This window comes from Engraulis encrasicolus, chromosome 5 (assembly GCF_034702125.1).
Source record: "Engraulis encrasicolus isolate BLACKSEA-1 chromosome 5, IST_EnEncr_1.0, whole genome shotgun sequence".
Classification (NCBI taxonomy): Eukaryota; Metazoa; Chordata; class Actinopteri; order Clupeiformes; family Engraulidae; genus Engraulis; species Engraulis encrasicolus.
Genome location: NC_085861.1, coordinates 44,954,062 through 44,978,620, shown reverse-complemented (window position 1 = coordinate 44,978,620; position 24,559 = coordinate 44,954,062). Strand labels below are relative to the sequence as shown.

The 24,559-nt window shown below is 41.6% G+C and overlaps 1 protein-coding gene across 1 annotated transcript; it reads right to left on the bottom strand.

The window, feature by feature from the left end:
* Nucleotides 1-1,054: 1,054 nt before the first annotated feature.
* il6r (interleukin 6 receptor) lies at nt 1,055-18,723 on the bottom strand. Its single transcript, XM_063198271.1, has 10 exons — nt 18,366-18,723; nt 10,883-11,623; nt 10,387-10,510; nt 8,060-8,241; nt 7,102-7,253; nt 5,900-6,050; nt 5,572-5,609; nt 5,390-5,441; nt 2,453-2,558; nt 1,055-2,135 (listed from the first exon to the last, which is right to left on the bottom strand). The coding sequence occupies exons 1-10, from the start codon at nt 18,451-18,453 to the stop codon at nt 1,898-1,900; spliced, it is 1,872 nt and encodes a 623-aa protein (XP_063054341.1). The 5' UTR covers nt 18,454-18,723; the 3' UTR covers nt 1,055-1,897.
* Between the last annotated feature and the right edge of the window lie 5,836 nt (nt 18,724-24,559).

The following is a 24,559-nucleotide window of genomic DNA, read 5'->3' as shown; positions in this document are numbered from 1 at the left end:
CATGTTCAGAGCTCCACTCAGATGCTAACAATGTGAAGATAGATAGGCCTGTTAATATCACAGATGAGCGAGCTGCCCAAATCTACTGCTCCCAAACCTCTAGTGGTAGTGAAAAAGGCCAGGCAGCGTCTGTACCACCTCAGGAGGCTAATAATAATATAAGAAAGTTCAAAGTTCCATTCGAGATGCAGAAGTCCTTCTACACGGCCACAATTGAATCAGTGATGACATATCAATGAAGACATGGGCAAAAAGGGGGATGACACCTTCCATCCCAGATTAAAAAAACAATAATAATAATAAAAATTAAGCAGCATAGTTTGCCATCTCATCCCCCAAATAGTCCAGAAACAGCCTCTGCTATAAATTTGCTGTCACCAGAATGGCAATGACCAAGTCATAATGTATTACTAAATGCCCTGTGTAATGTCATAGTAGAGTAGTACTATGGTAGCTAAGTATTTTCAAATCAAACTTGTGGGTCCTTTTGAAATGAGATATTGCAGTAAAGGAAATGGTACATCTCTCCGAACAGTGTTGGGAGGTTGTGCTTGCTGCTGCACAAACAAACTGTCAACAGTCAACAGATCAGGAAGAGATGCCTAATAGTTCTGTACACTTGTTACCTGCACTCAGAGAAAAAAGGACCCACACTTAATTTCCATAAATATTCAACTTTGAATCTTTGGGGTTGATTGTCTGAAAACATGGTTGTTCAATAAGTGCACAAGGTGTATTAGTGCCAAAACCAATATATCAGACATTTATGTAAAATCATTAGGTTGAAGAAATATTGAGGAAACATTACCTTTGTAGCTGCAGCATTATTGGTCCAATGGTTATTAGTAGGTTTTTAGAGGAGTGGGTGTACTGCATAATGAGAATGACATACACGTAGGCCTACCCTTTGTGATATCACAGAGAATAGAACATCATTGGTCATTCATTTAGTTAGTGGTATTTAGGCTAGTATAGTATCATTCAGATTTTATTCAGTAGACAGAAAATGTACATCAAAATATATTTTTTTATTGAATATTGATATTGATCAAGACATGCACTACTGTGAACTACTGTACTCAATTTAATTACAGACATATGCACACATACAAACAAATGAATACATAAGCACACGGATGCACATAAATCAATATCACCTTAATCTTAGCTTAAATCCAATGCTCTCTACTGTAGGGCATATTTGTGGAACTATACATGACAATAATGGCTTATGGTCTGGCATTAAGTACACAAAGTACATTAAGTACACTGGCAATAAGTACACAAATAATAATAATTACAAAAAACATACAACACCTAAAGCAGAAGGTACGAAGGTCAGAAGCTCCAGTATGTGCTAATTGGTATAAACATAACAACTGCATTTATGAACTAGACAAAAGTCATTGCCATCACCTTCAGACCCACATAAAGATGAGTAAAGGTCTAGAAACACTGTCAGGGGTGTGAGGTCTGCATGCAATATTAAAGTACTACAACCTGTGCAATGAATAGGATGACGTATAGGAAACACTTTGACCTCATGATATCTCTTTTAATCCCTTAATTTCCAAAGGAAATAATAGTCACTCTACTGTACAAATGTTCAGACCTGTCTCAGGAACATTCATTCACAAGATTAGAATGTGAAATACACTTTGCTGTCGATTGGAATGCCCGGCCTCCATGGAGAAAATAACAAAGTTTCCCTGTTGTCAGCCTAGCCACAACAACTTTTGGAGGACTTTAAAACCCATTCAATATCCTGACTTCAAATGTGAAAATGTGAGATAATGAATAAAATTTCCATCTTCACCTCGCCTCGCATCATAAGGCCACAAGCAAAAGGAGAGGATGGGAGGTTAAATATTGAAAGGGGACCTTAGGGTCCTCAGAGTTAGTTATCCTTGGGCACCAGGAAGTAGCCCCTGTTGTGGAAATGGATGCTCTGGGTGTTGCCCTCCGGTGGTAGGGGGAAGTGATGCTGCATGGTGGCCTGCGAGGGGGTGGGACTGACGGGGGACATCAGGGGCTTCTCCTCCTCTGGGGAGGGAGGGGGCGGAGAAACAGAGGAGTCGCCTGGCGGTGGAGATGCACCCAGCTTGCCCAGCTTAGATGCAAAACGCACCCTGTGCCTTAGAGAGAGAGACAGAGAGACAGAGAGACAGAGAGAGACAGAGAGAGAGAGAGAGAGAGAGAGAGAGAGAGAGAGAGAGAGAGAGAGACAGACAGACAGACAGACAGACAGACAGACAGACAGACAGACAGACAGACAGAGGTAGGAAAATGTGAGAGAGACTAAAGGATAACCCCAGTTCTTGCATGGGCAGGCTAAGATGCCAATGCAATGTACAGGGCCTAATCAGTCTATTAGTCAGCCCATTGATTGATTGATTGATTGATTGATTATAGGCATAGTATGTAGTAACTGAAAACACCAAATGGTGAGTACCTGAATACATAAGCAGAGAGCAGGATAAGCATGACCACCAGCACACAGACCCCAAAGGCAGTGCCAAAGATATCCATTGAGTCATCAGACACCACTGAATCTGGTACTGGGGGAGAAAGATTGAGAGGGATTGGGGGGAAAATGGAGAGAGAAAACAAAAATGGGTGATGCATTTTAAATCACATTCTGCTAAACTTCTCAAAATGTTGGCTTTAGCGTATTGTGTTTCACCACCAAGTTATCTTCTCATCTGAAAAGTTTATCCATTATGAAACTTGTGGTATACTGAAACATCTACACTTAACAGTTCCATATGAAAATTAATGGGAGGTTGTATATTGTTTGAATTGTATAGGGAAAACTAGGTTACGTATATGTGTATGCAGGGCTCTAAATTAACTTTTTTCATCACTAGCCAAAATGACTAGTGAATGTTAATCTTACTAGTAGTCAGATACACGGTAACTAATGGGTCAAAGTGGCTAGTAAGTTGGGGGTTTTTTACCAGCCAAACTGAAATTTCAACAGCATTTGGCCGGTTGGCTGGTGTTAATTTAGGGCCCTGTGTGTATGACGAACAACTGCTAAGCTGTACACACATTTTGATGAGCAGAGAAATGTTCAGGCCGAGAATTATCCAACATCCATGTTGCCAGGTTGACTGCTATTGTGGTGTTGTGTATGTTACCATGGTGGTGAGTGCTGAATGTTTTGTCTGTTTTTTGTGTGTTGGCATGGTGACTGATTTGTTTTGAGTGGTGTTGTGTGTTACCATGGTCAGTGCTGATTGTTTTGTCTGGTTTTGTGTGTGTTGACATGGTGACTGCAATTTGTTTTGAGTGGTGTTGTGTGTTACCATGGTCAGTGCTGAATGTTTTGTCTGTTTTTTGTGTGTTGGCATGGTGACTGATTTGTTTTGAGTGGTGTTGTGTGTTACCATGGTCAGTGCTGATTGTTTTGTCTGGTTTTGTGTGTGTTGACATGGTGACTGCAATTTGTTTTGAGTGGTGTTGTACCTACTGCATACGTATGTTACCATGGTGAGTGAGTGCTGATTGTTTTTTTTGTTTTTTGTTTTTTCTGAAGTAGCCTATTTTTTGGGGGCTTTTTTAAATGTATTATTATAGGATAGTATGAGAGGAGACAGGAAACCATTGGGAGATAGAGATGGGGCAGGGTCGGGAAATGTCCCTGGCCGAACTTGAATCGGGGGATGCAAGCCCAAATGTGGGGGGCTTAGCGCGCTGCGCCACAGCGCCCCCCCCCGAGTGCTGATTGTTTTGAGTGGTGTTGTGTGTTGCCACAGCATAGAGATTTGAGTATCTAGAGTGTCCATAACCATGTTAACTTCTGGGAATCGGTAGCTCCGGAATAAAAAAGATGGCTGGGCTGAAAACCGCTCGAAATCGAGATGAATGGGTGACATTTACTCAATTTCCACGTAAAATACCAATACATATATTTCTGAAACAACGGGAATCTCTTCAGTGACTGTGGTTTATACCAAATCAAGCATGTTTCTGTTGTGATGTTACAGATTTTTAAATTAATTTTAGAAAAGGACCATGATAAGTGAACGGGAACTGTCAAAAGTGGGCAGAGTTTTCACCCCAGACGTTTGTATAGAAGTCAATGGTAGAGAACTAAACTACGACCCCTACAGACCGATTCCCATAAAACACGCTTATGAATACTAGATCAGTGGTCTCCAATTATATTTCTCAAAGGGCCACATTATGTACAGCAAATGAGGCTGCGGGCCAAACCAACGCTCCAACCCCATGAGAAACAAGTTAGATATCTGAACAGAAAACAGATTTGTACTTTTCCATTGTCCCTTCTTGTCAATGTCTGTTATGAGACTTTTAGCACAAGATCTAACTCTCTCTGAATGCTTTATTGAGATATGACACACTGACGTTTTGGTGATCGAAAACCACAAACATTTATGTTTTCATTTGTTCTGACCTCAATACGGGCCGAATGTTTGCCATGTCTGGGCCGGATATGGCCCGCGGGCCTTTGTTTGGATACCAAGGCTCTAGATCAGGGGTGTCAAACTCATTTTGGTCCGGGGGCCGCATACAACCGATGTGGACCTTAAGCGGGCCGCATTAGTAACATCATCGCCAAAAAAAAAAAAAAAAAAAACGTAAAGCAGAGGATTAGTGTTCAGTACTATCACGTTTTAAGTGTGTTGAATGTAGAAAGCAATGCAATACTGATAATCCTATGCAAAATTTCCTTGACTTCATTCAGTCATTGCCAACCGTCAACTAAATAAATATGGGACAGTCGATTTTGGCAGGGGGTCTGGGGGTTTTCCCCCAGAAAATTTTGTATTTCTTATATGTAATTTCCTGCATTTTCACGCATTCTAACATCCCGTTTCCAGTTTGTGCTTAATAGGAACCAATACAAATCCAATTATATTTATTATTTAATTACAACCAATACCAATACAATACGAATAAGAAGTATTAATATTTTATCTGTATATATGAGGTCTATAATATATGAGCTTTATCAAATGCCTGTTACAGTACAAATTCACTATTTATAATAGAAGTGTGATGTGCACTTTACTACATATATACAGTGTAACAGAGGGACCATTGGGTTAATATCATGCAGGTCTCGATTTTGCCCCGAGGGCCGTAATTGCGCATTTCGGTTATTTCATTAATTTAAAAAAAAAAAAAAAAAGTTAAAAAAAAAAAATTTTTTTTTTTTTTTTTTTTTTTACATCCGGGCCGGATGGAACCCTCTGGCGGGCCGGATGCGGCCCGCGGGCCGTATGTTTGACACCCCTGCTCTAGATACTCAAATCTCTGTGGCTACAGTGACACACACACACACGCACACACACACACACACACACGTCTTGCGCACGCACACACGCACACGCACACGCACACGCACACACACATGGCTTACTTCTGATCTCTTCACCAGATCCCGAGCCTTCATCCACATACCACAAAGGATCCTATAGAATGAGAGTGGAAGGGGAGAACGAGAGTGAGAAGAGAGAACAAGAGTGAAAAGTAACAAAAATATGGTTGATGTGTACGGAGGAGAAGGCGGATGAGTAAGAGTTTAAGACATGTGACACTCACCAGACTGTGAAAGTCGGCCACTGTCGTGGATTCTGGGGCTGTTGAGAGAGAGCAAAACTGATCAAATGAAGTCACATGTGTGAGTGAGTATAAATACAGTATGTGTGCCACAGAGTGATTGAAAGAGAGAGAGAAAGAAAAAAGAAATAGAGTTTTAATCCAAAGAGAGGTTTGCTCCAGCTGATCGGGCTGGAGTAGAAGCTTTTTATCACCACATATCCACCATAGTGACTGTGTGCGTGTGCGTGTGCGTGTGCGTGTGCGTGTGCGTGTGCGTGTGCGTGTGCGTGTGCGTGTGCGTGTACGTGCGTGCGTGAGTGTGTTGTACGTTTCCAGGCGCGGGCATGCACAGCAGAGGTCCAGTCGCTCCAGTGGCCCAGGCTGAACTCCTCTATGGCCCTCAGCTGGAGCTCATACTCAGCATCCGGCCACGCATCAGTGATGGTCCAGGACAGACCCTCCGTCTCCACAGTCTGATACTACACACGCACACACACGCCCACGTAAGTGCACACGCACACACACATACACACACACACACACACACACACACACACGCACACACACATACACACACAACTGAAAAAAACTCCATAGCCCCATACTGTACCGCAAATTAACATTTCACTTGTTCCAACGGCTACCCTCAGGTAGAAGGTACAGGTCCCTTCAGAGCCAGACTAAAAGACTGGCCAACAGCGTTTACCACCAGGCCATTAGACTTTTGAATTTGCAGGACTGCTGAGGAACATTACTGCCCACAATGTTATGTTAACCTCTTATTGCACTTTACTTGAAAACCTGCTGCTACTAAGTATTGTACCCCAAACACAATTTTGTTGCCTTTTTGACAAAGACAATAAACTCTTGAATCTTGGAACTATGTATAACTGTAACTCACGTGGACTAAATGTCAGCAAAATGTAGGCCTAGTGTAGTAACAGGCTAGAGACAGACTTGTTATACTCCCCTACCCCACCAGAGGGAGCCATTTGGTCATAGAGTACACTTGACTTTATGACATTTCACAATAACCAAAAAATGATCTGGAAATGGTAGATTATCATAGCTGACCAATGAAACAAAAATGGTCACAACACATTTTCTCATACTGTCCGATAACGGATTTTTTCCCCATGAATTCCCTCATTAACAACCAATGGTCTGAGGGCACAGACTCCCAACATAAGGCATCATCTTATTTTGCACCATGTGACTTCACAAACACATGAGACACCAGTGGAGTTTTGTATAAAACCAAACAAAACTTTGCTCATCACATACCATACATTTTAAAATGATGTACTAGTAGTAGACAGGCAATTTAAGTAGGCCTACCCTTAATAAATAGCAGCTAACCACATCAATACAAGTCCTGAGGGTGCTGTGGCATGATACGGTGCCACAATGCTGTGGCATGGTGGTGCTGACCATGTGCAAGTAGTATTACTTCTACTACCCCATTGCCCCCCCCCCCAAAAAAACAACAACAAAAAAACAACAAATAAACTCTATGAATAACAATGTTACCTTGTCTGCATGAGCGGGTCGGTATCTGAGCTGGAAGCGTAGCTGGTAGAAGCCCCTCCTCCAGGAGAGCGGGTAGGACCAGGACACCACCAGCAGCCGCTCCCCACCCTGCAGACCACTGGCCCTCACTGACACCGGGGGGTCGGGCTTTACTGCACACACACACCAACCACACACATGCATGAGTGTGAACACACAAATACAGTAAACAGCTGCATGCCAGGGTTGCCAGATGTGTCTGACCGTTTCCAGCCAAAACGATGCTCAAAAACCACCGCTGCTGAGGCGCTAATTTCCACCCAATTCAAACCCAATTGTATTGATTTCTATGGCCATAAATCTTAAGAAAAAACTCGCCCAATGCCCTTTTTTTTTACCATTTTTACCTGCAGACGGCCATATCAAGCAGCCCAATCTGGCAACACTGGTGCATGCACACAGAAATACGTACACACACCACAGGGCAGTCATGGGTGAGCGGTTAGGGCGTCAGACTTGCATCCCAGAGGTTGCCGGTTTGACTCCCGACCCGCCAGGTTGGTGGGGGGAGTAATCAACCAGTGCTCTCCCCCATCCTCCTCCATGACTGAGGTACCCTGAGCATGGTACCGTCCCACCGCACTGCTCCCCATGGGGTGCCATTGAGGGCTGCCCCCTTGCACGGGTGAGGCATAAATGCAATTTCGTTGTGTGCTGTGGAGTGCTGTGTCACAATGACAATGGGAGTTGGAGTTTCCCAATGGGCTTTCACTTTTTTCACAAGCATGCGGCCGCAAGTGCGCGCACACAAACAAACACACACACACACACACACACACACACACACACACACACACACACACACACACACACACACACACAAACAAACACACATACTATCTACAGGAGGCAAAATAAAATAAAATCAACAACACAGATAAAGGGAAGATAAGAGAAGGAGAGCTAGGTTCAGGCTTACTGGAATTCTCCGCAGTGAAGCGGACCTCGGGGCTGGTGGCATTGCCCGCTGTGTTGGTGACACAGAGCCTGGCTATGTAGACATTCCTGGGCCCCCAACCCCCCTGCTCCTCATGGTCAAACACACACCAGCAGCGGGAGCGCGTCACCGAGTAGGAACATGCCACTGTGGAGGAGTGCCCACTGGAGAGGGGAGGAAACACATAGGCCACGTTTGTGATGGTGCATTGCTGCTTTTGCTGTGCAGCGCGCATGCACACTTTGCCATTTCAATGCTACTGTCAGCCTAGCCACAACAACTTTTGTCACCCGCTAAGGCCACAAGCAGAAGGGAGGACGGTAGTTAGGATAATGGACACAACCCATACACTGTTTACAAAAACGGTGAAATGCCCTAGAACAGGGCTCCCCAACCTATTACATCTTGGGGCCCACTTGAAATATTTACAATGTTGTATGTGCTGCTATGTGCTACGACCTAGGATGAATCTAATTGTCTCTGTGTTTGTCTGTCTACCTGTTAACCTTATTACTCAAAAATCTAGAAAAAAGTATCTAGTAGCCTAAACCAGAGATTCTTAACCTTTTTGACGTTGAGGTCCATTTTTTCCAGTGTGCAGTGTCCTGGGGCCCATACCCATGTATATATTATTGTATTACATTACATTACATTATATTATATTATATTATATTATATTATATTATATTATGATAATATAACACAGGGTAATATATTAGGATATAAAATATAAATACATAAATAGGCTATTACTGAAGTATTTGTTCCACAAGGGATAGCCCTATATTAATTAATGTTAATGTTAATCTCATTTAATCTCACTCATTAAATCCACTCACAGTTTAGCAAGCCAGAGTCATTCACACATATGAATGCCTCTCTGACAGCTCAAAGTTTGCGTGACAGCTCTTGACTTGCGCTTTGTAATGAATCTGCTGTTCAAAAATTCAAGACGCTTTTCTACACAAGTGGAAACGCGACGCGGGAAGACCAGACATTCCGCAGCCGGACGGAAAACTTTCCCAGTATCACAATTAAGCAAAATTCGTGAAAGGACCGTCTTGTTGGGGACACTTGGACAAGTATAAGGCATAAAGATTCAGTTACTAGAATTATTTTGAGTAGCCTAACCGTTGAACACCTTCTTCTTATTTTTTATGGGCTTTTTGAGCCTTTTTGGGCCTTTTTTTGGGCCTTATTTCGGATAGGACAGTGAAGGTGCGACAAGTGAGTGTGGAGATAGCCCAATCTCGCTTTTTCTAAATAGCCCACTGCAAAGTGTGTTACCGTCTTTTTCTTAATGAATCTCCCCTAAACAAAATAAAAAACGTGGGGTGTGGTGATTGCGCTATGACAGAGTTGCGCTTGAGGGCAGACACACACTAGTGTTTGATAAAGCGGTCCCACGGCCCATGCGGCCCACTGGTGCAAAACTGAGATTTGTCTGCGGCCCTAGAGGTTGTGAGCGTGGCCCAACTTTGGTCCGCGGCCCATTGGTTAAGAATCCCTGGCCTACACTAGACGGATATGCCCAGTGGCAGATTTCTTTTTGCTTTTCCTGTATAGTCTGGCTTGCCAGCTTAGCAAAAAAGCAGTTATACAATACTTAAAGGAAATACGAGCAAAGACTATGAAGGGACCCCATTAACCAAATCAGGTCAAGTTCAAGTTCAACAATGTTTTGGTGTTATCTCCCTGAACAAATGCAGTTCTACTTTATGGCTCATTAACTTCTTTGATCCGGCCACTGTTCAAAAAAAAAAATTAATCATCACTCATATTTATGCACTTATGAACAGTAACCATAACAACAGCAGTTAAGTAGCCAAACTGGAGTGGAGAGTCCTTTGCACATCAAATCTATCCTTGGGTACAATTAAAAGAAGAATAAAAGTGGAAAAAAGTACTAATCTATTATAATCTAATATAATCATTTTATGACACTATATGCTAGCTTGGATTTAGAATTTGTGTCGCTAGAGAATGGCAGGAAGAACAAGAGGAAAGGTCACTCGGTCATGTAGCCCTGTAGTGCACGCCGTAGGCCTACCTCCAGAGGGCAGAGGCACACTGTAATAGTCATTGAAAAGTTAAGTATCATGGTACTACATTACTATGACATAACAGAGGGCCTTTAGCGATGCACTACGAATTGGTCATTGCCATTCTGGTGACAGGCAAATGTATAACACTGTGTCTTAACTGGTTAACTTAAGGGGAAGGGAAGGTATGAAATGAGCTTCGAGGAAAAGAGGTTTCCAGAGATGGTGTATATGGCTTTAAAGGGGTGACGATGACAAGAGCATCACCTTTTCCTGAGTAAGAGATTGCATTTGGGCGTGGGCACTACAGGTTGTGGCGACGTCCAATCACAGCGAATCTTACTCTCGTGCGACTTCCTGTAGCATGAAAGCGTGGGATTCACTGGTGGAGCTGAGGGAGGCAGAAGAAAACGGAGTGAGAGGAGACTCAGGTATTCAAGACGGTGTGTGTGTGTGTGTGTGAGTGTGTGTGTGTTTGTGGTCTCATACTAGATCTGTGGCTAGTTTTCCACTATTGTTGTTATGGCCTATGGTATTTAAGTACAACAAAAGTGAACATGTGTGTGTGTGTGTGTGTGTGTGTGTGTGTGTGTGTGTGTGTGTGTGTGTGTGTGTGTGTGTGTGTGTGTGTGTGTTGGGGGTAGATTCTGGACACAACAATAATGTCTGGTGAATTTAGCACGTATTTGTGGTTGACAAGATTGACATTTTGTGAAGTTTATATCCACCCCAGGTTGAGGGTGTGTGTAGTGTGCGTGCTCACATCCTAATGTGATCTTGACGTTGCTCATCAATGCCCCCTGGCTGTAGCAGGAGTAGTTGCCTGCATCCCATGGCCTCAGGTGTAGCAGTGAGAGAACGCTCTTCTCCGCACTGCCTGGCAACATCACACCATTCCTAGTCCAGAAAATCCGCCTCTGAAGACCTGCCGTTCCAACAGTCACCGCATCACCATCGGTCTTCGGAGAGGGCTGGGGGACTGTGCTGACACCATGGGGGGTCACCACCTCTGGCCTTTCTGTGGCGCTGGAGTCACTCTGCTGAGTGGCAAATAGGGTTGATTCAGTCACGGTTCTGGGTTGATTTTCAAAAGCATCTCTTTCTGCCACTCTCTGACCTGGACTTGATGGTGGTGTTCCTTGTGTGCTTTCCTGGTATCTGTCCGAGAGGTTTCCTCCGCTCTTTCCATCAGGGGATGATGCTCTCTCAGTCTCTGTTTTGATCATTCCAGGTGTTGTCCCTCTGCGTTTGTCATCGGAGGTCATCCCTGCTTCTTTCGGGCCATTTCCAGTTGTGGTCCCCTCAGCTTTGGTGAATGTTGCTTCGGTTGGTTGTCCGTTGTGGACTCCATCTGAGGTTGTCTTGGTAGCTTCCTGGCGCGTCGTGATAAAGTGTCCACCTGCTTTTCCCTTGACCTTCAGGATGCTGTCCACAATGACGTCGCCATGGCAATAGAGGACCACTTCCCTGCCAGGGGTCAGCACCAACACTCCAGGAGAGGGTTCTGGGCAAACAAGGGACGGAGAGACAGACACTCATGAGTTTAATGACCTTTGCGAGTGTGTGTGTGTGTGTGTGTGTGTGTGTGTGTGTGTGTGTGTGTGTGTGTGTGTGTGTGTGTGTGTGTGGTGGTACACAAGTGCATCAATGCGAATGTGCATGTGCTTGGGTGGTGGTCACAAATGCGTGTGTTTGTGAATTTAGGAGGGTGTAAACTAAAGGGTGCGCAACACTACAAGTGTGCATGTGTGAGATTATCGTGGAAGGTGGGTGCACATGTCTGCTTATGCATATTTGTGGTTTTCTGCATGTGAGCAAGCCTGTGTATGTGTGCGTGTGCGTGTGCGTGTGCGTGTGCGTGCCTGTGTCTGTAGACACTGGGGTTGTTTGCAAGGGTTGGCAAGCTCTATATACCCACATTGTTTTTTTTCTTCTCACTTCCGCTTTCATTCAAGCTGATCCCTCTTTCTCTTTCTCTTCCTGTCCCCTGAGTTTAGCACTAAAAGGGCACTTAATCATAACAGGAGAGTTGTCCATTTGCTGCATTCATTTCATGTGTAAGTTGAGGACTCAGTAAGCGCCAGACACAGTGTCTGTGTTACTTTTTAACAGCAGGGGAGACCCCTGAAGATGAGGAACTGAGTATAGTTAATAGATGAGGAACTGTAGATTTTGCATAAATGTGGAATGCCCCTTCCCCCATCAGCTTTTTAAAAAGTAATAGTCTGATCAAACGTGATGATAATAATAAGCATAACTAAAGGCCTACATTCTTCTTGCTTAGGAATGAAAGTAGTTTTCAAACAATAAACAAACAAAATAAACATGAGCATTTCCGAATCATATCTATAATAGCTGCATTACTATTTCGGGTGTCTCTTCATAGGAGGACACTTGTCTCAAATGGCATAGTGTGGTTGTATGTTTTCTACTGAAACAGCAGACCTTACTTTTTTTCAAATGTGGGATTTTGGACAGCATTAAAGCTATTCTCTTTCCGTTAATGCGCACCAGCTGTAAATTTCATACCGGTGCTGCACACCGGTGTACACCCATCTACTTTCACCACTGGTCTTGCTACACACATTTTAAAGCTGCAGTCACAAACTAAGCGAAAGTATAGATTGAAAAGTAAAAACTTTTGTCCATGTGTGATAGGACCAGCTTATTCAGAAATGTCGTATGTCTAAAAATAAGTAAACTAATTACCATATAAAGGACCGCACTAGTCCTTGTATGTGTTTTGTTTTAGATCTTCATATTCATCCAACACCATTGTGTCACTCAGAGTACACTATTTAAAGGGACACTGTGTGAGATTTGTAGTTGTTTATTTCCAGAATTCATGTTGCCCATTCACTAATGTTACCTTAGAACACTGAAGAAAATAAGTTTCTACTGTGTTTCAAGTTGAGTATAGAGTTTTACCTTGTGCATATTAGTGTTCAATGGTTCACATAAGGGTCATTTCACGTGAAATCAGACACTTTGGGACCCGACCGACACAGATTTCAATCATACTTCGTGTGCCTGTTTAGTAGCATGGTAGCACCCCAGAACTGCATTTGCATTTTGCAAATTTGCATTTTCTTCAGTGTTCTACTTACCTGTACTAAAGAGGGTATTTTTCTGTAGTAAAATACTGAAATATTGTTTTTAGACTCAGAGTACACAGATGTGTATATATTTTGCATATTTTTCTGACATTTAAAAAAATGCACTAATTTATTGTAAACTATTGGGTAACCACATGAAAGTGATGTCTTGTATAACATATTTTTGAGTTCAAAAACTAAACAAATGTGTTTTCTCCTTGCATCCACTCGTATGACATGCAATGTGTGTCCTTATGGGGTGATGATTTCAGATTGTAAACCGGTATGAAGAGAGTTTGCCCATGTGATGTGTGATGAATTTCTATTTTTCTATGTGCTTTTAAAAATGGTTGGTGTGTGAGGTTGTGAGTGACTTTGTATGTGTGAATCATGAATGGACTGTGGTTAGTTGAATTTTTCCTTTGCCTAGTTGAATTTTGTCCTTTGCCTGACACCGTATGTCCACAAGAGGGAGATCAGGGGGTGTTCACTCACGGAACTAGCTACTAGCCACAACTGGCTAACCCTAACCACGGGCCAGTGCAAAATGAATGGGTGTCAATGGAGTTTTAATAATAATAATAATACATTTTATTTTGAGCGCCTTTCAAAATACCCAAGGACACTTTACAATCAAAAACAAACACATAACAATAGGGAAAGTAAACAAAGCTTCAGTGAATTTCTACCATTATAATTTTTGTGATTTTTTATATTTTTTTGTCCTGAAATATTAATATTAAGTTCGAAGCTAGAAATAATAAGACCCCATTTGAGTAGCGTGTCGATTATTTTGCGCCACTAGATTATTATATACTGAGTCACAAAGCTCAATTTTTATGGGGCCAAACCCATAAACATTAGCGCGATGCTAGCGAGTACAGGTTGAAATCTTCTAACCTGCTGTAAAACTACACACGTGAATGATTTGTCAATACAGCCTATTATTAAACAACAGTCATAGTGCTTACCAGGAATGTTTTGTTGATAATATTTGTGACTGGAAATCGCAGTAGCAATGTATTTAGCGTATGGGCTCACCTTTCCATTCCATACATTTTCCCACATGAAGGACTGAACTACGCTCGCCAACTAGTGGACACTCCATAATTACTGCAGTATGCATGCAAAGCTAACTGGCTACAATGGGAACCAATGAGACTGAACCTTCTCCCTGTTAGAAATTCTCTGGGGAGATCTGTAAAGGTAGCCCAACAGGTGTAGGTAATCAGGCTTTGAGGCTGGTAATTAGGTTTGAGGCTGAGCCATGAAATGTTTGGTCTCCAGTCTTCAGCTTAATTTTATGCTGCATTTGCACACGAGAAATGGACTTCTGTTTTAAACAGAAGAAACATATTTAAGCATCCTTGGTGAGCGCAGTGAGGTATGTTTGTTATTTTGCTTTCTTTTTAAACACATTGTGTCTGTAACTTCCCTCTAGTGTGTATGTATTTGACTAGGCCCAAATGGCTTGATTTGATGCCTGTGATGTAGTGCAGTGGTTCTTAACCTGGGGGTGCGCCAGAGATTCCAGGGGGTGCACGGAATTTTGTTTGTGTTGAGGTTGTGTCCAAAATTCTGCTAGCAAACATTATAATAAGGCCAAATTAAACCAAATGAAAACATGTTTTGGTCCCCATGTGAAGTCATTAAGGTATTGGTAAATGTTTTAAGCAAGATTCATTGTAATTATTCAATTAAAACATTTTTTGTGCATATACGCGTGTAGAAGTTTGGGTTGGGGATGCGCGGCTTGTCTTGGACAAAGGTAAGGGGGTGCTTTAAGAAAAAAGGTTAAGAACCACTGATGTAGTGAATGAATTCCTTCTGATGTTTTAGTGAACAACTGAACAAAATGTAAAAATGTACTGTGAAGACTGTATGGCCATTAGTTGTTTTTTGTTTGTTTAAATACCTCAACACAGTTTTCATGGTGCTGAGGTGAACATGGTGATTCTGCAACAAAAATAAAAAGACACCTTCAGCATCAGTCGAGACTCTCTCTTGAATCCAAGGGGTTGCTTACATACCATAACTAGACTGCCTGTGCAGTCGCCTTCGACTGCTTAAGGTATATCCCCGAAACGCAACGCTTCCAGTCCCCCATCATTCCTACCACTCCCGTCCACCTTTTCATAAACGTATATGATAAATACAAAATATTAAAGAAATATATTTAATATCTATACATAGATCAATGACATGCATAGGCTTAAAACCAAATGACTATTGTGAAAATGAAGAAAAAAAATGGGGCAAATGGTAACACTGTTTTAATGGTTTACAGTGAATATACCACATTAGGTACAGTGTAATAACCATTGTAACAATATTTAATACCATGTAATATCAGTGTAACACCATGTACCAATTTTGTACTACATCATGTATTTTTGTGTAAGTGGTATTACTTGGTATTGCATATTGTTACACTGGTATTACACTAGTATTACATGGTATTAAATATTGTACACTGGTTATTACACTGTACCTGGTATTGCATATTGTTACACTGGTATTACACTAGTATTACATGGTATCAAATATTGTTACACTGTACCTAATATGGTAGATTCACTGAAATGTTGAACTGTTAAAATAAGGTAGTACAGGGCAAATCAATCCACCCAGTCAGAAGTTAATGGCCAAATAAAAATGCCGCCATTTTGAAACTGTTGAGCTCCAAACTCAAATCAGTTAATGAACAAAAATGTGGCCATCTTGGATTCAGCCATCTTGAAGGTGTTGGCCTCCAAAATCTAATCAGTCCATGAACCTACCCTACAGCAATAGCACACAGGATCTGGGACAAATCCATCCGTTCAAAAGTTATTGCGTTAACACGAAAGACCTTACACAGCGGCGGCGCAGGCAAAACCATTACATCCCCGCTGCTCCGTGTTTCGGGGATATAAATATGGGGCAAATGGTAACACTGTTTTAATGGTTCACTATTACAGTGGATCTACCACATTAGGTACAGTGTAATAACCAGTGCAACAACATTTAATGCCATGTAATACCAGTGTAACACCATGTACCAATCTTGTACTTACATCATGTATTTGTGTGTAAGTGGTATTACAGGTATTGCATAATGTTACACTGCTATTACACTTTTATTACATGGTATTAAAAACATTACGCTGGTTATTACACTGTACCTAATGTGGTAGATCCACTGAAAGGGTGAACCTTTAAAATAAAGTGTTACAGGGCAAATCAATCCACCCAGTCAGAAGTTATGTGCCAAATGAAAATTCCGCCATTTTGAAATTATTGGCCTCCAAAATCTAATCAGTTCATGAATCTACCCTAGAACATTGAAACACCAAATCTGGGACAAATCCATCCAACTGGTCAGAAGTTATGGGCCAAACCAAAATTCAGCCATCTTGAATTCAGCCATCTTGAAAGTGTTGGCCTCCAAACTCGAATAAGTTCATGAACCTACCCTAGAGCATTAACACACCAAATCTGGGAGAAATCCATCCACCCAGTCAGAAGTTATGGGCCAGACAAAAATTCGGCCATCTTGAATTCAGCCATCTTGAAAGTGTTGACCTCCAAACTCGAATCAGTTCATGAACCTGCCCTAGAGCATGAACACACCAAATCTGGGAGAAATCCATCCACCCAGTCAGAAGTTATGGGCCAGACAAAAAAATCGGCCATCTTGAATTCAGCCATCTTGAAAGTGTTGACCTTCAAACTCGAATCAGTTCATGAACCTGCCCTAGAGCATGAACACACCAAATCTGGGAGAAATCCATCCACCCGGTCAGAAGTTATGGGCCAGACAAAAATTCGGCCATCTTGAATTCAGCCATCTTGAAAGTGTTGACCTCCAAACTCGAATCAGTTCATGAACCTGCCCTAGAGCATTAACACACCAAATCTGGGAGAAATCCATCCACCCGGTCAGAAGTTATGGGCCACACAAAAATTCGGCCATCTTGAATTCAGCCATCTTGAAAGTGTTGACCTCCAAACTCGAATCAGTTCATGAACCTGCCCTAGAGCATTAACACACCAAATCTGGGACAAATCCATCCACCCGGTCAGAAGTTATGGGCCACACAAAAATTCGGCCATCTTGAATTCAGCCATCTTGAAAGTGTTGACCTCCAAACTCGAATCAGTTCATGAACCTGCCCTAGAGCATTAACACACCAAATCTGGGACAAATCCAAACATCCGTTCAAAAGTTATCGCGTTAACACGAAAAACGTGACGCGGCGGCGGCGGCGGCGGACGCGGCGGCGGCGGCGGCGGTGCACGCAAAACCATTACATCCCCGACGCTCCGCGTTTCGGGGATATAATGAGTATAAAATAAGAGTTTGTAGCAGGAAAACAGTTAACTTTGCTAACAATGCTATTTTTTTAGAATAAGAAAACAACTGACTGTATAGAATATATTTTATTTGATTAATGATATAATGTTAGATTGGCCTTACCATACCAAAATGTGTTCATAAGTATGTAGGTCAAAACCACAGTTATAATTTACATTACATTACAATGCACTTAGCTGACGCTTTTTATACAGAGCGACTTACATTTACTATTTTTCAGGGTATTGGTTACAGTCCCTGGAGAAATGTAGGGCTAGGTGCCTTGCTCAAGGGCACTTCAGCCATGAATGCAGGTGTAGGGAGAGGTCAGGTGGGATTCGAACCTACAGCCCTGATATTGAAAGACCAACTCCCTAACCCTAAGGTCACGGCTGCCCGACAGACCAACTTCTTCAAATAACAGCTACTGGTTCTTCACACCGTCTGATAGTGGAAACTAAAAAAAGAAATGGGAACTAATAAACCATGCGGGTCAGCAAAATCTTTTTTTTTTGTGGTACAGATTTCCCGTATTTGCAAATGAAAGTTGTACAGGTTAAAAAAAACCGTTATTAAAAAACGGTGTTCTCCAAATAACATGAACATCGAACAAAAGATAAGATATGTAAGTTTGTCTTTTTTTCCTCTTTTTTTGAACTGTTATATGAATTTGAGGATACTATTATTTCTAATTAACTACAAAGAAGTCCAGGAGTACCACCATGTGCTGCTCCAGATAAGTGTGTGTGTGTGTGTGTGTGTGTGTGTGTGTGTGTGTGTGTGTGTGTGTGTGTGTGTGTGTGTGTGTGTCTCACCCCTTTGTGGGCAGATGCTGTCTTGGTAACCTTCCGCCAGCACCGCCACAGCCAGGGCCATTGTCCAGGTAAGCATCTTCTCTCCCATATCAGACCTAATCTCAACCGAGGATGAAAAGTCGATGAAAAACGTCCATCACAGAAACACACTGATCCTGCGCATTAGGACTTCCCCATTTGACTTTGCATGCTGAAGCAAAAAAAGTCTTCAACACTCTTTCAAAAAAGTAAACATACAGCTAAATAGTTCACAAGTTAATAAGCTAACAAGTTAATGATTAGTTCCGTAAACAATGTTGGTTGATGTGAAGAAGGCTGCAATATTCACACCAAGCAGGTTAACACGCTTATTCCTTCCTCCCTCCTCTTGCTCTCTGTTAAATGCTCCTCTTACCCGAACATTGCGTCACGCTAAGCCTGTTGGCTGAACTAACCAGGCCCTCTCTTCCTTCCTCAAGTTACGCCACAGATTTTCTGTTAGTGCAACTTAAACCCACGTTGCCCAACGTCTATGCATCTCTGCAGCACATCGTCCCATACAGGGAGAAGTGTGGTGGCACAAGGGTGGGAAACTGTGTTGCCATACACTTCCAGACAAACTCAACTGACGCATGCATGCACAGATAAAACCTCACAACATATTGCGATGAAAAATGTATTAGATATTGCATGCATGTTGCCGTTGTGTTTGTGTGTCAATGGCCATGAGTAGCAAGATTATATCTTCAAGATAAATCTCAGCCTGATTACTTCATTACAAATCACTTTTACAACACAGATAACAAACTAAATCTTTGGTTATATTCAGTGAAAATTGTAAAGGTGGTCTCTGTCACTTAGCAGATTAGTACTGTACAGTATATATAATATAAATATTGGATTTTGGCAAAAGACAATAATACTGTAACTATCAAACATATTTCAAAATGGGTGCAGGACATTAGAACTTGATACATTACAATGTCATTTATATTATTTTTATGCAGCAAATGCAATTTCAACAACACTAACCGGAGAACCTTTTAAAATAAATTTTTTGATCAAGTGCATATGGCGAACAAACGGTCATATTTTTTAAAACGCATGCGTTTACTGAAACTTTGAGCATGGGCTTTGGAAACCTTGTACATCACTTATACTGTAAATGCTGACAGATTAATACTACAAAAAAATAATAATAATAATAAAAGAACAATACCAGTACTGCTTTCTTCACTTGGTCCAACGACAAGACACTAATGTCAACAATGTTTTGTTTTTAGATGATTCTACTACCATAGCTCCAGCTACTTGAAAAGCTTTTTATTAATCCAACAAAGCAAAACTTCATCTCAATCTCCAAAAACAAAGCAGGAACAAAAGAAACTCAATGTGAAAAGTGCCTGGGACTTTCCCCTCGCATCTTCTGGTCCCTCATGGGACTTTGTCATGTCAGCCAAACAGGCTGTTGTTACATGTCTGTTATACAGTAACTCATCTCCCCAACCTGCCTCCCGCCAGATCTGTAGTTGCGGGCGGTTATACATTGTAAAAAAAGTACCACAAGTTTACCAGCCTTAAATAATGACTTAATTTTCCTATACAATGTAAAAAACCTCAGCATGATTTAACTTGAAATCACAAGTTTACCAACTGCCTCAGAATTACAAGTTAATTCAAATCCTTATTGTAAGTTGTATGGAGCTCTGAATTGTAGCTTTGTGTTCAAAGCTCCACAAAAGTTACAATAAAGATTTGAATTAACTTGGAATTCTGAGGCAGCTGGTAAACTTGTGATTTCAAGTTAAACCATGCTGCTTTTTTACAGTGTAGCCCATAGGCAGTGTTGGGCAAGTTACTAGTTACTAGTTACTTCTCCAAAAAAGTAACTGAGTTACTTCCTGAGTTACTCCGGTATCAAAGTAACTAGTTACCAGTAAAAGTAACTATTGCGTTACTCGCCCCCCGACCATGTTTCATAAACCACATAGAGAAGGACGGTAAAGACAGGTAACGATACAAACAACAATTTATTGCAACATAATAAACCAAAGCCACTGGATGGACAAAATATATTTTTTTTTTTATAAAAGAAAATAACACATTTTAATAGGCTTATTTAAATTGAACTGAAAATGTGCATGTTAAATCCAACTTTAAATTACTACTAAATGTAGTATTTACATTTTAATTATTACAAAATGCTATCCTTTCAAACAAGACCAGAGATGTTCTAGGCCTTTCTAAACTGTCTCTGACAAGACTACGATTACGTCATTTTGTAGTTCACAGAGTCGTGAAGCAGTAAAAGACGCGACCACAAAATGCGGAAGTAGCCACTTTGCGTCTTTGTCTCGAAGCGTGCGAGTAGAGTTTGTGTTGTTATCAGCGAACTATCAGCGAGCTATTTCATCGTGGTTAGTGAGAAGTTGAATCATGATGAAGTTCTGAGCATGTTATTTGCCTATTCTGACTCTGAAGGACAGTTTTTATCTCACGAGGAGGATAATGATCGGACGAGCACTCTTTGTTTACCGTGGCGAAACTTCCAAAGGCAGTGATGCCGACATGCGAAGCAAGGATGCTCTCTAAGCATACACACACATTGAAACTCATTCGGTGACTTTATCCGATCTCAAGTGAGTCGGCGGTAGTGGCGAATGCAGTCGTAGTGTCCATACAGGTAGTCCTATTGGTGGAGGAATTAGGGGTGAGAGTGGTTCTGGTAATGTTAGCTTGCGCTCCCTCCAGCCCCCGGTGATACGGGTAGCCACCTATCCGGACGCAAACGCAATAATCCTGGGATCAGACGAACACTGTTCACCAAGCAGCACACACACACTCATTTTGTCCCTCTTTCTGACTTCTACTGGGTGGATGGCAGCGGCGAACGTGGCCATATGACCAGAGAGAGTAGAGAGAATATCTCTGATATGACCGTATGGAGAGGTTTTGGTAATAGAACGCACGGTGACGACGCATAGGCTACCCAAACAGTAACGTGCAGTAACGGAGTGTATGAAATTGTAACGCCGTTATACTGACAGTAAGAATAATTAGTTAGATTATCCGTTACTGAAAAAAGTAACGGCGTTAGTAACGCCGTTTATTTAAACGCCGTTATTCCCAACACTGACTATAGGGAAATTAATTAACTATACACTGATGACTTATCACTGATATATATATTTTTACAGTGTAGTATATTCCCCACATAACAGGGGGTAGGGTGCTTCAAAAGATGTGAAGGATTAACACATTGAGATGTTTACATTTGTCACCTTCAAAGATTCTGCTTCATATCAGTACTCAGTTGCTTCCATGTTCATCATGCCAATGCTTTGGACCACACTCAAACCATACTTACAAAAGAGTCTATTGTGGGTTTTTCACACGAGAACACAGGAAGACAGGTTAGAGACTGAAGCACACATGTGGGGCTGCCTGCTCTGCTGCAATGCACAACCGTAAACACACACACACACACACACACACACACACACACACACACACACACACACACACACACACACACACACACACACACTCTCTTCTGCAAGTCTCCTGGGGAGTTTCCACACAGCCAACATAAACAACCTGTTGAGACACAGACAGACATAGAACAACTGCAACAACAACACATGATGGGAAACATTTTTTAAGTCACCAATACCGAAGAAAACGGTGGCGTTTGTCAAACTTCTCCTGCATTGCAGAGTTCAATGAGTACAAAGAGGCAATTTAAACATGAATTAAAGCAAATTAATTAAGTGCTAAAAGAGGGGGATAAACACACTTTGAAAGCATCTCATTGGCAGCATGCTGTACATTACGGTGTAGCTACATCTAGGTTACAAGAAACATTATTTCAACATGGCACACAGGCATATAGACTGGTGCCAGTAAAGTTGCGAGATGTAATTGACGTAACTAAGGTGTTCCTGCGCTGGCCGCCACTCGGGACTCCAACCTGCCACCTCCTATGAAAGGTGTGTCAAACTCAAATGGACCAAGAGCCAAAATCAAAATCTGGAGCAGTTGCGGGCCAAACTCAATATTTATTTAAATAAGAAGACAAATTGTTCCATACACACTTAATACTCGTACTGAAATTTCACAAACAAATTCCCATCATAGTTCTTATGCTGTTTCACTGGCCTGGGCCCACTCATATTCCTGAATTTCCTGTGATGCACAAAATTCCATGGTCAAGTCTGAAGTACATTTATGCTATACTATGTGGGCCAACTGTAGGCCTAATACACATTTAAAATGATCTTGCGGGCCAAATAAAATGACTCCACGAGACAGATTTGCCCCCCGGGCCTGAGTTTGACATCCCTGTCTGGGTCAATGCATCAGTTTGGGCATGAGAGGCACAGCATGTTACCACTGAGCTAAAGGACCAGTCCGATAACTCAGCGCTACAAATGGTATGGGGCTTCGAGAGGGAGGTTTATGAGATATGTAGGAGGCTTTGGGAGGGAGGATTAATAACGTTCCACGCCACACTCGCTAGTTAGCCTCTGTTACACTTGAGTGGCTTTCTGAGAGAATGTTTAAGAAGAGGATATTAGGACCTGTCAGAACTGTGTGGGCCTTAGAAAGCATCACAGCTTGTGATGGCCACAGAGAGCATTTAAACACTGAAGGATATTGAGGATGTTAAGACTAGCCTACACATAATTAGTGACTTTGCTAGAGTGAGCATGAGATATTACCTAAGCTGCTGCACTGAATTTCTCATTCATGCTAGACGCCGTTCGCACGTATATGAACATTTTTTGACCACATTGGTTTTGACCTATTGGTTACACACATAAACAGAGTTTTAGAATGCACATTTCAAAACTCTGGTTATTAAATCCCATTTATGAAGCTAAAACGCACCTGTAACAATGGATTTTTTTTGTTTTTATCCACGTCGTGTTGACATGTAAACGGATGAAAATAAACATATTTCAAAATATCCACATACGTGTAAGTGTAATCAGCACCTTGGTCTCAATAGGTCAGTATTTCTCAAACTTGAGTTGACTACCTGTCCACTCAATGGACGGGCAATGTTTCAGGCACTGCAAATTCAGTTCCATCCAGATTGTCTTTTATATTATATTTATAGATTACAGTCCTGTCTGATTGTAGAGAAAGAGGCAGTTTAAATACTTTCAGTTTTGGCCCTGCCGTGGTCAACCGCTAGGATACTCGTCTGCCATGCGGCCGACCCGGGTTCGATTACCGGCCTGGGTCCTTTGCCGACCCCTCCCCATCTCTCTCCCCATTCGCTTCCTGTTCACCTCTCAAACTGTCCCATCATCAATAAAGTTGTAAAAGACCAAAAAACAAATCTAAATACTTTCAGTTTTATAACAATGTTACAAATATGTGCTAGCTTGCCTTGTCCAATGCGAACTACAAATGCTGGCTCCTCGTGGATGTGGACGATTTGAGGTATCTCTCAGACCATACTTTGAAAACCACATCAATAGGTCAACCTGCCCCTTCTTAGCCATTCTTTATTCTATTCTATTCTTTATTCTAGTCTTTATTCAATTTTTTCGCTTTCCTGAGTCACTAGCCATCCAGCTATTCTACAAGCCACAAATTTGATCGTTTGATTTCATGACGCTGTACATCATTCTTTGACTGAAAACACGAGGAACGTACCAATGAAAAATGAATGTTATTTACTTGTCAGTGTATTCAGTGGCCCAAGTAGTCACACTACTACACATAAAGTCAAATTACAAGGCAATAGAAAAAAGCAGGCAATATACAGTACAGGGAAATATCTCAGAATATTCATGGACAAATACGATGTTTTTTAAAAAACACAAAAAGAAAAATATTTTTTACTTACTTAGATATGCAACATTTCTGTACAATCCAGTAGTACAAATACACTTCATTACACTTGCGCATGATGTACATTTATGAAACATTCTCGAAAGCCAATCAACTTCAACATTTTAGCCAATTATTCTATCTGGATAAAATAATGGAACCTGGTATTAGCACTTAGGAAGTAAGGCAGAAAAAATAGAATAACAGAAAAGCAGCTTGAGGGGAGAAGACAATGGAAAATCTAAATCTTTAGTGAGCAAGTTACTTGCCGATAATTTCAGCCAATCATTGTTTTATTTGGATAAATAAATCAAAACTGGTATGATCACTTTTCACAGCCTTTACTGATTACGTAACAACAAAGAACCAGC